At 43.6% G+C, this 16,533-nt stretch overlaps 1 protein-coding gene across 1 annotated transcript; it reads right to left on the minus strand.

The window, feature by feature from the left end:
• LOC118511256 (tctex1 domain-containing protein 1-like) lies at positions 1–6,983 on the minus strand. Its single transcript, XM_036054120.1, has 3 exons — positions 6,007–6,983; positions 5,056–5,540; positions 1–1,261 (listed from the first exon to the last, which is right to left on the minus strand). Exons 1-3 carry the CDS (start codon positions 6,010–6,012, stop codon positions 1,093–1,095), a joined length of 660 nt encoding a protein of 219 aa, XP_035910013.1. The 5' UTR covers positions 6,013–6,983; the 3' UTR covers positions 1–1,092.
• Between the last annotated feature and the right edge of the window lie 9,550 nt (positions 6,984–16,533).

Raw genomic sequence — 16,533 nt, forward strand, 5'->3', positions numbered from 1 at the left:
TTTTTACTTTAGATTTATGAATAACTTCTCTTAAATTCGATAATTAACAATAAGATCGGCTTTACTTTTCATAAAAAAATCTTGCTTAATATTTAGCATAACAATGGCTTCTAGTTAACCTTAACCTCAAACTTAACCTAACCTCAACTTTCAAAATTATTTTTCTTCTTCCTCATAAGTTATGTAGAGCATTCATTCTAGACTCATTCCATTCATTCACTAGAATCTGATTAGAGCCAACGTCAATGGGATTTCCGATAAACCATCTTCAAACTGTTGCAAACAAGCTCTTCTGAAGCGCCAGACAGCGACTCATCTTACCCTGTGCAAATACAAACACAATTACGATCAGCTGCTTTTTGTTGCCGTCGGTCGGCATTAGTTATCAATTACGTCACGTTTTGCACTTCACCCTACAGACGCTACACTTCGATACTGATAACGCTCATCACGCTCGTCACCAATCACCGCTACTACTTGAGCTCGATGGAATAGCGACAATTCTACGAACGATTTAAAGACACATGTTTGCCGGTAAGCTTTGCATTAATCCATTTTTCCATACGATATCGCTCGTTCGCTATGAATGGTACGATTTGTATTGTTTTACGTTTTCATTTTGCTTCGTTCGATTATTAGCTGCAGAAGAGCTGCAGTGAAAATGGAACCCTCGCCCGGTCGGATTCCTGCGGGGCCTGCGATCACAAATCGAAGCACAAATCAGTGAACTAACTCGTGGCAATGTAACAATGACAGATTATCGGGATGAAATGTGTGAATGTACTTCATTCCTTGGCTGCTGCCTGCGCTGCTGCACATTTATGTCGCTCTACATGCCCTAGAGTCCGTGCAGCGTGGACGACTGTCAGCGAAGAGAACGAGATGACATCCCTCGCCGGTCCCGCTGTCGTATGCAGTTCAGAGGTTTGATATTGCATCGCCATCTTGCGGCGCCCACTTCGCTTCGAGCCCATCAAGCGAAGTAATAGATGACGGCTTCTCCCCCAACCCAATTGGCAAGCTGTGTCTGTGTCGTCTTTTCTCGTCGACCGGATCGTGGTACGGTACGGGCTGCCGCTCCCGGGAGTAAGACTAATCGAAATAGATGGCGTAAATCGTCCCGACAGCAACCAGACTCGGTGATGCGTCGTAGATGCACGTGGCATAGCTGTCCTTCTCCGGGTCCCACAGGAACTGGGTGATTGCTTTCAGTCCCTGCATGTACCGTTCGCCGATGGTAACGGTGACGATGATTTTGTACCTGCAACGTACGGAGGACGCGAAACAGGTGGCTGTTAGGCTGTGTTATCAATCATACCCAATATCGTCCCCGAAACGATCCCCCGAGCCTTATTTGTACGTAAAATGGATATTACTTTCAGCGGAGGAACAAAAGGGATGCTTCCTCCTAACCGGCAGCGCGGGGAAGCTGCTTACCTTTATCACACATACACACACACACACGCCCGTGTACGGGATTGTTTAGTATACCGCTGGGAGTTGGGAGGTGGGAACAGGGCGAAGACGGTCCCTGGCAAACGCTTCCCGGAGACTAATTCCACATTTGAATGGAACGCTGACAGCGACAAGCGTATTAGTTAAACGCCTTGCCAAGACACCAGGACGAGCGTGTGTGTGTGTGTGTGTGTGGGGGGTGCATGAAAACAGCAATTCATTTGAACAAGGCTTCTGTCCCGTTGCGTTGGAACAGCGTGCCTGCGCTGTGGGGTCGTTGCATGGTGTGATTTATAATTACATATAAATTGTTTTAATACCTGACGACGGTATGGAACAAAGTGCAGCACACAGGCAATTCATTTGCAAGATGTTTAAAAGGCAAGTTGAAAGGCTCTTGAAGTTGAAGCTGTGCAAAGATGTTGGTCACGTTGCTGAGCATGATTAAACTAGATTAGACGTTTAGGGACATTTAGGTGATTTTAACTGTGGGCGGATTTATTTAGAAAATCATTGATTAAATGTGGAAGTCATCTTTGCCGCTACATCCTCGAGAAACCTACCATTTCTGACTTTCCTAGACTTGATTTTACCTGTAGCTGGAAAGCCATTGCTGCGTACAGGTAGAAGATCTGGACGGGATTTGGATTTAATCACCGGTCCTGCCACTATCGGCTGGCATACCGGTTCGCTCTGTCTATGAAAGTTTGTGTATACAGAAGCCCAAAACAATTCTTCAAACCTTTAAGAATTGTTTTTGGTGTGTTCACAGTGTTCCATGTTCAACAGTAATTTCTACACCTCCTTTTGACGCCTTTCCAGGTAATGGTTTATGACGAACACCCAGCCAAATTCCAATATTCTTAAATTTTCTCTTCAAAACTGTTTTACGTTAAACGGACTTGCCACTAAAGGATTTAATCGGATTATCGTCTCCTCGTGAACAAACTGACTATCCAGCTAAGGGTGAAGCCAGATATGACAGGCCAAGACTTTTTGAAGGTTGTAGTGCTAAAGAAGTAAAAGGAGTATATCTTTACTGGATCTCAATTATCAAATCAATACGATTATTTATATCAATGAACCTCTCATCTACCTCAGGACAACAAACAACCGTACATCATGAGGGATACTATTCTAACTTTAACAGTTTCAGTTCAACAAATCTACTGTAAGATTTGCCTTTCTTCATATTTTTTCCCCATAAACTAGGCTTATGATAGGTTGCAAAACCATTCGAATTATTTATATAAGTCACAAAATCTACGATCTGATTTTTATTCTAAAATACTGCCATTTGGCCCGTATCGTCTCTCCCAAACACCGTTTGCTCGAATAAAGAAGCTTTACGTTTGGTATACTTTGCTATGAAAAGCCTTTTAACGTGAAATATGAACTTGGCAGTTTGAACTTATTTTTAGATAACCAGAACAGTTGCAAACAACGTAGGATTAAGTGTTCTCAGTAACAGCTGTGATTGTATTGCTTTAAATAAGCAGCGAAAAGGAATATTGCACTCCCGGACAAAAACTTATTTGCATGATGATTTACACATTGGTGTTGCATGAGATTGGACGGTTCGGTGGCCGAGGCGATAACGGTCTTCACGCGGCGGCAGGGCCGGGGTTCAAATCCCATTCGGGACCGCCTCCCCGTACGGTTGGGCTGACTACTTTGCTACGGGTAAAATTAAGTAGCCAGAAAGCCAGAAATGGCAGACCGAGACCTCTCGAGGTTAAAGTGCCAAGGAAGAAGAAGAAGTTGCATGAGATATTGCCAAGACAACAGTGAGGTTTTCATGATAATTAATACTTAATATTGTTGCCCAGTGAAATGAACAAAACAGTTAATCGAATCGATTAATAAATTAATTTATTAAATCGAAATCGAAACTTAAAATCAGTTGAAAAACATATCAGTTTTAAGCCATAATAATGTATTGATAATCAGTCATAGGTAAATGAATAGGGCAAAACCACTAAACTAAATTACTAAAAAGGACTCTAGTACCTTAGAAAATAAGAACTAGAATTTTAGAATTTGTAAGCATACGTTACAAATTTTGATTTCTTTCTGCGCCCACACATACCCAGCCAACGGACTTGATGATGATTATAATGAACAGCCCACCGAAGAACAACAACTGCCCCACCCCGCATCGGAAAACGCTCCCTATCCTCCTTGCGTATTGCTCTTCAGCTTTTCCAATTCGAACATGACCACGGACATGTTATTTCATTTTGCCAAGCACAAAAACCCACCGTACGTAGTAATAACCTCTTTTGGCCTCTGTGCCAGTACCGGGTACAATGCACACAATGTTGTACAACATGGAAAATGAAAAGCATGTCTCGGTAGACAGCGAACTAGGAGGATCCGACCACTCAGTCATCAGAGATCCGATGTTGCCGATGTTGCCACAAACGAAACCCTTTTCACTCGGGTTGAAAATGCCCGAGAATCAATGTCAGCACACACACACACGCTCGCTCGCTCCTTACCATCCGGAGACTCATCGGCCAAATAGGTCACCACGCAGGCTGGCAGGGGTAGGTCGGGTGATGAACCTTTTCTTCGAAATCGACAGCATGGAACGGTTTCGAGTTGTTAATAGCAGAAGACAGGCAAAAGGGAGATACGGGTGGAAAAGAAAAGCTGTGTATGGTAGGGTATCCGAATGAGTGCCGGAAGACGCGGAAGGATGATTGGTTTGGTGAAGAGGTCCCGGTGGATTGTTGTGCTTGGTTGGTTGAGGAGGCAAGGAAATGGATGAAATTTACACCATCCTTACGCACTTTTGCTGTCCGGGGCCGGGCAGGATGAAAATTGAAGTATCTTTGGAAAATATTGTTGCACATCATATGTGTCAGCACACGATAGATTGACGTTAGCTAATGCAATGGACCATGGCCGGCAAGTACATGTGAGATACATTGTCGAATCTTTAGACGCTGTTTTAAGTCAGCGTGGGATGTTAAAAGTACACAAAAAAAAATCTTTGAAAGCTATATCAAGAGGACTTTCATTTGGGACTAAATTTTGAAAGGTCCCATGAACGTCCTTAAGGATTCGACCTAATCGAGCAACGGCCGTTCTTTGAAACTATGCTTCAAAGTCAGTCAGTGATCAAGTTTAGTTTATACTTCAATGATCCATGACAGGACAAGTAGAACATCGCTTAAAGGATGTTTCTGTTATGATAATGACTTCGAACTGGAAGCTAGAGTTAGTTAGTGGTCAACCAGGACTTTTATTCGAAGTTGATTCCCAACACGAGAGGTTCGGTATCAAATAGGTATCCTGAATATTTCTCAGGACACAGAATGGATTATCCAGCTACGGGGAATAAATTACGTTGAAGAACTCAAAAATGATTCACGAAGAACTATCGAGATTGCCATGAAAGTAGAAGAAGATAAGAAATCCTTGAGTGATTCAAGGCACTCCTTCCCCAAGAAGTGATGTGGTTTCCGTTCTGATTTAACTAAAAATAATTCAAACTAAAATGATGATTATGATCACTCTAATGCTTCAATCAGCTTCAACTACACTTAACCATATTACAACTTCAGTCCCCCTTCACTACCACACTATACGCACCTGTCAAACTTCAGCTCCTTGACGCGCGCCTTAATATCCTCACAGATCTGTTGACAGAGCGAGGGCGCAAAGTACGAGCTGTACTCTACGCCCTGCAACGATTTGTCCAACGCGTCCCGCAGTATCGCTTCGCACGCCTCCCGGTTGAACGGATTGCGGGAGCAGAGCCGGTACGAGGGAAGAAACTTACAGATCGGCGGTATGTCCGACGCAATCATCGCACTGATCGGAGGCGGTAGCACTGGATTGCACTGGATCACCTTCAGATTGGTAATGGCAAGGCTCACCTTGCTCAGGCTGCTGCTGTTCGCCCGGTACCGATTGGTGATGTTCAGTGCCGACCCGAGGAACTTGCCCGTTTTCTTCCGCGTCGAAGCTGGAGCGGCCGGTGGTGCGGTCGTTGTCACCGCTCCACCGGGACTCCCGCCCGACTGTGGACTGGTGGAGGCCATTTGCACTGGCTGTTGCGGCTGCTGCTGCTGTTGCTGTCGGGCGGGGCCCGAGTTAATTAAGTCACCAGTATGGCAAAAAAACGGGGCATCCACCGTGTACGAAGCGCCGAAGGACGATGACGTGACAAAAAGTTTGCCCACCGTTTGGCGAACCCCCGGGGTGGCGTGCCAGTCACCATCAAAAGCCACGCAAATGGTTGGAAAGCATGAAAAAATGGGGAGGGAGAGAAAAAAGTTTTAATCAGTGTCAGTTTAGCGAAGATACACGGAAGCAAAAGTGCCCGCGCCAGTCACACGGGGAGGGACAACAACCGGGTTTGCCTGTGGAGAAAAACAACGAGGAAAAAGGGGAAAAACAAACTACAAGCAAGGCCAGGACAAACATTTAATATTACGCTGCACGGGAAGCACAACAGGGAACACACACCACCAAAGTCACCGAAATCACCCGTCCGTGGACACCGTGTCCTATCAACTAACCATCAACAGAACGAATTACCTCCATTATCAAATCGTGTCCGGGAACCCGCCCGGAAGATCTTCACCACTGATCAGCCCGCTCGCCCAGCGAACCGAACGTCACAGCACCTAATGCTGGCGGTCCGCGTTCCCGTCGTTCGATTCCTCGTCGGAGGCATCGATTGCAGCCAGCAAATAGTTCCACCCACCCGGGCACGAAGGATGAGCGCTGGCCAACGAGGGACACGTAGTCGAACGAACGAACGAACAAACGGAAGAAAAAAAATCGACGGGAAAGGATTTTGAGCACGCTTTTGAGAATGGCTCGTTAGTCGGTACGGTTGGATGAGCCACACGATTCACTTTTGATGGAAGAGAGTTTGTTTTCCCCGTCCACCAGCTCCACCTAACGCCCAAAGCCACCCAAGAATGCTCCGTGCCGATATTGTTCGGGTCGGCGGTTGTTCGTGCTCGCGACAATAAGTGCTCCATCCCGGGTCGGGGGCTACGGGAACGGCTAAACATCAAACGAGCTACGCCAAACTAAACTGCACGCCAAAATGTGTGTCAGCCGGATGGATGGTTCGGTTTTTGGGCATTCGTTGGGTAGTTGGGCCCCGTCCATTGTTAGTGTCCAATAGTGGCACATGTGGGCGGAAAGTGAAGGCGATTTGGACAAAAAAGGGAAAAGGAAGCAATAGGTGATTTATTTTCAACATTTATGATCTTCGATTCCTGCAAAACTAATTTGAAATGATTTTTGAGAGATTTTACTTCTATTTTAGTTTTTTAGTATTTTATTTTCCATTTTTCCTTCTTTATTATTAGCTTTATTTTCTTTTTCTTTTTTATTTATTTTATTTCCAGGGATTTTTTTTGTAAAGTTCATACTATTTCATTTTAGTTCTTATCTTTTAAGTTTTTTTGTTTTTGTTATGTGTTTTGTTTTCATTTTCAAATCCTTAATCAATATTACTTTAATACTCTTTTTTACTGCACGATTCTTTAAGCTTTAGCTTTTTCTTTTTGAGTTTTAGTTTAAGTTTCTTTCCAATTTATTTATTTATTTTTAAACTTTTTCATGTTGTTACTATTTAAACTTTTTTTACATTTTTACTCATTTTATTATTTTTTGTTCTACTTTTCTACCCTACTTTTCGTTCCATATGTTTTTTGCGGTGTGCATTCTTCTTCTTTATTTCCTTTTTTTTTATTTAACCAATTTTATTTTATCAGTTTATTATGATGTTTTACAATTAAAATAAAACACTTTTTCTTTACTTCAATAAAACATAAAACGTGAAAACATTCGGTAAAACTGTCTAAATATATTTATCAAACAAATGTTTTTTATTTTTCAAATCCGATTCTGTTTTTATAGCGTCATGAAGCTTTTTTTAAACATTGTTTTACTTGTCAAAAGTTTAATCAATTATCCAACAAACTGCCAAAGGACGCCCCCGTTTTACAATCGATGATACCGGGCGGCAAAAGAAGTGCCACAGTTTAATTGTCCTGCTTTAAAGCCGTCCCGAAGGCACATCCATTTTTGATTACCCTCGCCGACAAATACTGCCACTGAGCGACAGAACCAGGAGCCTGATGCCTGTGTGTATGTGTGGAAAACGTTCGCCTCCCGAAAGGTGAAAGAACACAATAACGGCCAACGATTCGCCGATGTACAAAGCACAAACCTAATAACCCTTCGCTGTCATATTAAGCGGAAAGTTATGACATCGAGTGTGCGCCCCGCGGTGACACCATGTCACCATCTGACCTTGAAGTGAAGGGCCCGGGAACACTCTAAAATTGTCAAGCTCCACGAGGGGAGGATGTTCCCCGGTTGCATTTTTCAGCCCCTTCAGCCAAAACAAATGAAAACTCATTTACGTTAAAGACGCACAGATAAAAGTACGACATCATTTCCCGGCAAGTCATGCACACAAGACGGCAGCACTACGGGCGCTTTTGGGGTGGTTTCATGCGAGCGAAAAGGTTCCTCGCTCGTATAAAGCCGCTGAGCCGCTCGCCCTAGCACGGTCACGAGGTACAACTTACTTAATCGTTCTGCCGCCTTTGCATAAACACACCAGGCCCGGGGTTCGTTTCCACACAGCGAGGCAGAAAGTTCCATCGTTAGATGTTCCAATTAATCGAGCGATCGTGTGGTCGTTTTGCCGCTTCCTTCGGCTATTGCCTTGAAGTCGGGAAAAAGGGAGCAGACCTCATTTACTGTCACTGCCACCGGTTCGTACCAAGCGTTGCCTTCGCTTTGGCAACCACAAGCAGCACCGTACAAAAGAAACCCCATTTGGGAGTTGTTTTTTGTGCAGAGTGTCTCTTTCTTCCTCACCTCGGGGGCAGAAGTAATCCGCCTCGTCAGAAGGGGAACAGAACCAGGCCCGACGGTGAGGTTAGTAAGAGATCTGAAAATAAACAACACTTGTTTGATCAATAAACGAAACTGTCTATGGGGGATGCTTCTGCGTAAGGTGATCGTTGAACGAAAGTTGCTCATCGCTTTAGTGTACGGTTGGTTGTTGTGAGTGGAGTAATAACAGCGAGTAAACGGTAGCTCCGGAGAAAACGGCAGCTACGGTGTTAGGGTCTTCTTGTAACTGCAGATTAAGTTAGTCGCCGTTGAAATTAAGAAGTTTTAAAATTTATCGGCATTGCAATTATTTTACTCGTGTTGTTTTAGGATTCAAGCAAATAAAATGAAGCTTTGTGTGTGAAAAACTATTTAGTTTTTAAAAATTTAAAATAGTTTTAAAATAGAAAATAGTAGTTAATTCCAGATCAAATGATTTCGGATTCATATCAACTGTGGTAATTTGTGATTTAATGGAGACGCCTGGTGTTTTACGCCTAGGAAACGATTTTGCATTGCTCATAACAATTTGATGTAGAAGCATTGTTTTATTTTTTTAATAATTGAATAAGCGAATAGTTAAAACATTAAAAAATATAATAAAAATATAAATTTAATGATGCTTGTGTAAATTATGCTCATAGACTTGACCTGTCCGTACAAATTAATAAACAGCTAACGAAAAGTTAACGTCATACGGAAAGTAAAGTATTTTTTATTGGAGAATGATAATCTTTGCTGTTCTTCTCAGTAAACTAAATGAAAATTTATTTTTTTATGAATTATGAAGGTTTGATAAATAAATAAATATATTTTACAATAAATTAAAATTGTTTCCAGGCGTTCCTATTTAAATGAGAGATTGATGAATTATATACTTAGCTTCACATCATACAAGGCGCTAGAGCTGGCCTCTTTAACAGTAAGTAAATGTTTCGTGTTTATCCAATATAAATAATACAAATTATGTAGCAGTTAATAGTCTAGGTTTGTAAAGCGAATATTTTAAGCAATAAACCCACGCAACATTTAAGCATTTTTATTCCTCGTTTAGTTTAATATTTTCATGTTAGTTGAGCATTTGTAAAACTAAATTAGTAGCTAATTTGTGAATCAGAAATACGGTCAGGCCGTTCTCATTGATTAAAAAAATATTAGTGATTCGTAGTTTCCCTCCAACATAGACGAATGAAGGTCCAGTGCATTTTTGTACGTAAGCTTCTCAGTGGATTCATTGACGTTCCGTGCATTCTTGAGACAATAAACTTCCTGGCTACCTTTTCTCAGTACTAAATTTAGGAAGGGGTATTCCGGTGGCCGAGATGACTACGGTATGAGTCTTCACGCGGCAGGACCGGGGAACAAATCCCACCCAGACTGCGTCCCCCGCATGTCTAGTAAAATCAAGTCACAGTTGGCCAGATATGGCAGGTCAGTGGTGCAACCTTTTCGAGGTTGCAGTGCCATAAAAGAAGAAGAAGAATTTAGATCGACCGAATTCGGGCGGCCCAATGGTGGGGGTAACAACAGCGCCGGTCTTCATACAGGACTGACTGATCCAACTACGTGGGATCCTCTAATGACCTAAGAGGGATCGTAAGGCGAAGAAGAGAAAGAGATAAAGAGAATTTGGTTCTAATAATGCACTGTAAACAATGGTTTATTGTTATCTAGCTCCAAATAACTCAATCGATCTAAGCACAAGCATAAATAACTCTAAATTAATTTTGCGTAGCATGTGTTAAGTCAATTAAAACCAAAAAAAATGGAGACACCAGTACTAACTAGTTAGAAATAATTATTTCCTTTACAATATTTGCTATTGTCATTTGAGTTCCGCTAGCGTAATGAAAGCGAAAGACTCACAATTCCTCTTCCGGCGTAAAATAAGTTTTTCAAACATTACACAAAACTCCACTCATTCATCGCTAACTTCACTGTAACATTCGTCAAATGTCCGATTTGAATAAAGAGAACCGAGTAACTAGCACAAAAGCAGACAACCACCGTACAAAAACTGCTCATCAAATCCCGCCGCTCACGCATTGGCAGCCTGGCAGCCGGGCAGGAGTATTAAAACAAAATTAAATTCCTCTCATTTCGTCGCACAAAAAACGACCCCCCCTCCTCGTCGATGCGTCCAAAACAATGTGCCAGTGTCATTTGTCGTTTGATCAAAATGAAGCGCTCCTTCTCGTCACACGGGGCACGGGAACGTTGTTGGAACGTTCAGTCTATTCTACTCCACGCGTTTTCTTTTCTTAGGTTGGTCTTGGTTTTTGTTAGAACTGCACGTCACCGGCAGTGGACTCCATTAGATATTCATCGTTATGAAATGAGTGGCGGAGAGTGATCCTTTTCGGTAAAGGATGAAACTAAAGCCGGACACCATAATTTACTGCTCCGAGACAAAAGGCTGGTTGGGCGGGCAAGTTGATGTTTTCCAAACCCCCCTCGTCCGCCTTGCAGCCTCGCTGCCTCGACGGCGGAAGGATGTGTGCTTCGAACTTCGGACAGAGTGCAGAACCTGACTCTTGTCTGGACGACCGTTTAGTATTCAACAGCAAAGTGTGCTAGTAGAAAAACAGGGAACTGCACTCGTTGGGGGGAGGGAGGGGGGGGGGGTTTCCCGAAAAATTTTCATCACAACCTCACAAAAACCGAGAGCGAGTGAAGCATAATAAACGATGCAGTCTAATGAGTGTCTTGTCATGCTGCCGGTCAATAGTTGATGAAGGGACAACGGGTTCGAATGCTCGGTATAGTAGAAGGCGTAATGCTAAAAACACTAATCATTGAATTGGTCGTACGGTTGATGTAAATTTCATCAAAACTCCACTCGCACCACATGTCCTTGTCTGGGGGAATGAAGGATTCTGTGAAAAATATGGGAAGCAATTATTAAGTTGAAGCATTACTTTCAAGAAGAAATAATAAAATAAAGCATGAAAATTTTGTTTAACATATTTTTACATAAACTAAGTAATGATCTGTGACAATTAGCGAGAGATATATCACTTTCAAGCGAGTAAGTGTGTAAATAAGGCCCAATGTGCTATATATAAATCTCGTAATTCCCGAACGATCTAATCCTTATGCATTGCGCTTCCAAAAAACATTTTTGTTGCCTACAATAATCATAGCTGCGGTTACGACCGTATCCGCATAATCATTCTGACCAAAACGTCCCCGCCATACCTTTTTTTCTGGCTAAGAACTTCCTTTTTGTGGCCACGTCCAGCGCTCGTACTAGAAAGGATGAAGAAACAACTCATTAGCCGTCATGTAATTCGTTCTATTACCTTTTTTGTGTGTGTTTATGTGCCCTGCTGTATCAACCCTGTATAGTGTGTGTATGTGCCCGTACATCAAGCGAGGATGCGAAAATCGGAAAAACAAAACCGTTCTCCCGTTTTATGCTCCACGCTCGCGACCATAATCCGTTTTCGTTGGATCTTTTTCACGTGCCGTTTGTTCTGCTCTTGCTCTCGCTTGCGTTCGGGTGGCGCCGGGGTTTTTTTTCCCGTTTTTACTTTTTTCGTTTTGGTGGTGATCTACTGCTAGCAAACATGTTATTCAATCTAACCACCTTGGTTGGGTTATTTTTAGCCGATCGTAGCTGGTGGTATCCCCGTCGTTCATTCGGCCGGCTAGAGCATGAAACGATGAATAAAAATTAATTAAAACATTCAGTCTGCGTGCAGCGTGTTGTGGCAAAAAGCGTGGATACTATAATTTAGCGTGGAAGGGATGCAGAGAAACGTAATTATTAAGATGAGACATGACCCTGAAGTTTCTCAATTTTGTTCTATTTTTTTCCTTCGGATGTATAGAAATTTAGATTTTACATGGCTTTGTATGATTATAAAATATTTCTATATTTGATTTGAATTACTTTTGTTATAATGTTGCTTAAAATAAAATTACAAACCGTTGTCAACGTACCTGGACCTATTACAAGAATCATGGACTTTACAAAAAAATGTTCAACTTTAAAATAATTATACAAATAAAAACGACCCTATCGATTTTATTCGACTGAATATATCCATATATGGCATATGCTGGTGACATAGACATCAGATGGTTTGAGGCTCTCCTATGTACCATAAGCCTACTAAAGGATCGAGCGAGCGGCACTATACCTAGCGGGTTGGAGATTAACAAGGCGAAAATCGTAATGATGGTGGCAACACCAGCGACCATGCTAACCCATGCAGCCAGTACACACATACACCTCTGAGACTCAGGCTTGTCTGTATGTATGGAAGGACAATGAGGGATCTGCTATAATGAAAAACTCTACGAGCTGTACGGTGATCTAACATTCGTGCAGCGGATATTAGACTCGCCAGGCTCGGGTGAACTAATCATGTCATAAGAATGACACCGGACGACCCAGCCCGTAAAGTCCTTTTAGGCCGTCCACACGCACAGAGCAGGCGTGACAGGCCTAAACTGCGATGGAGTGCTGGCGTTGAAGCGTCCACAGGATTAGCAGACAACCGCGCGCTAGGATTCTTGCAGCAGGCCATGATTTGGATCTTCTTCTTCTTTATTGTACTAACGACCTCTTAGGTCATGCCTACCATTTATGGTTTACTAGACTTATTGTTACCGCATTGTTGGATAGTCAGCCCGCACTATAAGGGAACGGTTCAGAAGAGACCTGAACCATGGTTCTGCCGTGTGAAGACCGGTGCCGCTGTCACATCTACCACCGGGCCGCCCCTTAGGATAGACCTGGCATTAAACATAAGCCCATCGGATAAAAGTCTGAGTGATGAGCTGTGATCGCTTGTTTGCAGTCCAACCATAAAATACACACCAAATACACCTAGCGACATTGTCAAGATTTTTGGAGGCGCCGAGCGGAATGGCAGTTGAGGCCACTCTAATTGTGATTTTAGAGGGAAACAACAGGATTTCCCTCACCGATGAGGCTCCCCTAACCGACGAGGCCCCCCTAACCGACAAGGCCCCGAGCGGCGGTCACTGCCTGGTGTGGATTTGTCTTGCTCCAATTTAAACAATTTTACTTGCTAACTAATCTTTTTGTCCAAAAATTGCTGAAGTTTTGAATCGATTGACTTAAATATAGCTGGAGTCAGTAACCTAGTGTCCCAAAGCCTAATCAACTAACACACGGCGTTGTCTGTGGTTATTGAACTTAATCTTGTTTCGGTACAGATATTTTATTTTTTGGATAAAATTGATCGGTTGGATGTCATCTTGCTTCTTAGTAATTTGGAAGACACGCCGTATAATTATAACGCAAACTGCTATTTGCCAGTTGATGTAACGTTCCCAGTAGGTTCTCCAGTCTGCTAGTTACTCCGAAGCATTCTTTTGCGGGCTATCTATTCATCTATTTATGAAGCATAACCTTTAATACTCTATGCCCTTTTCAGCTAAATCGTTAACAATACCGAATGTGTTAAACTGGTGAATTGATTCATTTCACCCCTTACAAAAATCTCTCCCCCCCTTCTCATATATCGTTCACGCGATGTCCTTTCGATGTTCCACCGCTGGTAGGCATTACAATGAAATATTAAAACATTGACCATTTAGCGTTCCCATCCGCGGATCATGTCTTGCTCAAGCAACTCCAACCCCCCCCGTAGTCCAACACCTGTAGCCGGGGATGATGACGGGGACGATTTTATTCAACGATACAACAACGTAACAACTCATCCATTACATTAAACGCAACGCGCGCACACCCGTGCTCATTAGAACGAGGAGGCGAAAACCAGCGAGCAGGCAGGCTACCTACGACGGTTCGGCTGATAAATCTACCGCACGAACCCGGTCGCCATCAAAACATTGTCTTTATGTCGAGGCTTTATGAAAGAGCAAACAACTTCATCCCCGTTTGCCGTACCGTGACGCGCACACGCTACATCCTTTGACCCGAAGCGAAAAAGCCTTGGCTTCGACCGGTTGGGTGGAACACAGCGGGTTAAACATGGGGATCATGGAATTTCAGCCACACGCCAAACCAACGGTCCCTGCCGCCCCATTTCCTTTCCGGTCGGTCCCGTCGGAGTGTGTAAAAAGTAATCACGGTGGGGTTAATGAATTTGTTTATTGTTTGTCCAGATGCGAGCACTTCAGCGGTCAGGGAATCCTGGTCGCCGGACCATGGTGGTGGTTCGTGTTGACGGGAGAGAGAGAGAGAGAGTTTCTGCATTGTCTGTGGTGGCGACAGGCGTAACGTAAAGGACACTTCAGACGGGTCGAAAAGGACGCTTGCCTAGCCGTGTACGGTGTTTCACGTACAACGGCTATCGAGGACCTTCCCACGGGTTGGGTGAGTTTTTCGTTGGAGTGTGAGAATGAAACCCTTTTTTCATAACCGCCTCTGTCAAAACCGAGCACTCGCCCCAGACCGTCCCAGGCAAACCGGGTCGGGTTTGGTTGGATCAACGAATGAAATAAAGACATTAATGGTCGGGAGGGTCGCCAGCTTTATCCCCTCCCCCACCCACTGTTTGGCGTACAAACCGGTGGTTTTTGTAGTGTTTGTTTTTCATCCCTTTACAACCCCACCATTATGGCCTGCGCCGGACCTGCCTGTGGTCAGTGGGTTTGAAAGTTTATCTTAAATTGATTTCCACCACCGATCGGTAATGATGTTGTTCGGTTTGACATAATTGTTCCGCTCGCAAACTAATCGATCCGTAGACAATCATAATGAAGTGTGTGTGTGTGTGTGAGTGTTTTACGAGGGTAACAATGGAGGGTTAATCAGTTTGACCTATATTCACACTGTAAACTATAGGCTGGCGCTATTTTGGGGTGCTTGTTGCGCGTTGAACACTATAGCGGGATGTTCAGGCGTATTTAACCCTTAACTAACATGGAGGAGTGTGGAAAAAGGTTGATTGCAATAATTCCTATATGACTTATTGATTGACTTTAGTCCTTGAAAGTCTTGTTCTCTGGTAATTCTATTTGCCGGTAGGCAAATATGTGGTAGCAAATTACAAATTAGCTCAACTAATTTGTGGTAGCAAATTACAAATTAGCTCAACTACGCTTGGAAACGCTTTCATAATCAATAACTCTTGTTCTGGATTAATTTGAAAATTCCTTGGTAAAGGAGGAGATTCAATTGGGCGCTTCTGAAGGTATTCAGCAGTAAGCTTGTAAATTGTAATTCGCTACTACATTATTAGTTTTGCAAATTAATTAAGATGCTCGGAAGACTTGTTTTGTATAAGGACAATAGAACAGCTAGCTATTAATCCAGCGTCTGTAATTACTGCGGCATCACATCGCTTTGCGTCTGCGCTAAGGTTTTCGAGCTTGTTGTGTACGAACCTCTTCTCGCTGCTGCCTCGAACTACCTCAGCACTACTCAACACGGATTCGTCCCCAAGCGCTCAACCACCACAAACTTGGTTGAATTTGTCAGTCTATGCCACAGGACCATCGACTCCGGCTCCCAGGTGGACGCGGTATATACGGACATCAAAGCTGCCTTTGATAGTGTCCCGCATTCCTTGCTACTGCTCCCCGCTGGAAGCCACCTACTGTTTGCTGATGTGGTGAAGCTATTCCTGTCGATCCAAGACCAGTCCGACCAACTGCGCCTTCAAGCTACACTCTGTTCATTCCAATCCTGGTGTTCAGAGAATGGTCTTGAATTGTGTGTTGAGAAGTGTGTTGTCGTAACGTTCACGGGAAAGCGCTGTCCTCTGGTGTGGACACATTAAACGGTCCTGCTATTGTCCGCAAAAGCTGTGTTAGGGATTTAGGAGTACTCCTCGATGAGAAGCAGAGCTTCCACAAACAGCTCGAACACGTCGTCACCAAGGGTAACCAGCTGATAGGCTTGCTTAAGCAACTTACTCGCGACTTCACGGACCCGGTCTCCGCTCAAGACGCTCTACTGCTCCTTGGTTCGATCGGTGCTGGAATATGCCTCGATTGTATGGTGGCCATCTGCTGCTCGGCCCCTGGCCCGTTTGGAATCCGTCTAGCGCAAATTCACCCGGTTCTCATTGCGCTTCTGGAGGGTCCAAGTGGACTACGATGCTCGCTGTGCGCTTTTGGGTATCGAGTCGCTGAACCAGCGTAACTGCAACGCCCAGAGACTTTTTGTTGCGGGACTTTTGGACTACCGGATCGACTCCCCAACACTACTCTCTGCGCTTAACTTATACGTCCCAACCAGGCCGCTTCGCC

The sequence above is a fragment of the Anopheles stephensi genome, chromosome 3 (genome assembly GCF_013141755.1).
Source record: "Anopheles stephensi strain Indian chromosome 3, UCI_ANSTEP_V1.0, whole genome shotgun sequence".
NCBI classification, from domain to species: Eukaryota; Metazoa; Arthropoda; class Insecta; order Diptera; family Culicidae; genus Anopheles; species Anopheles stephensi.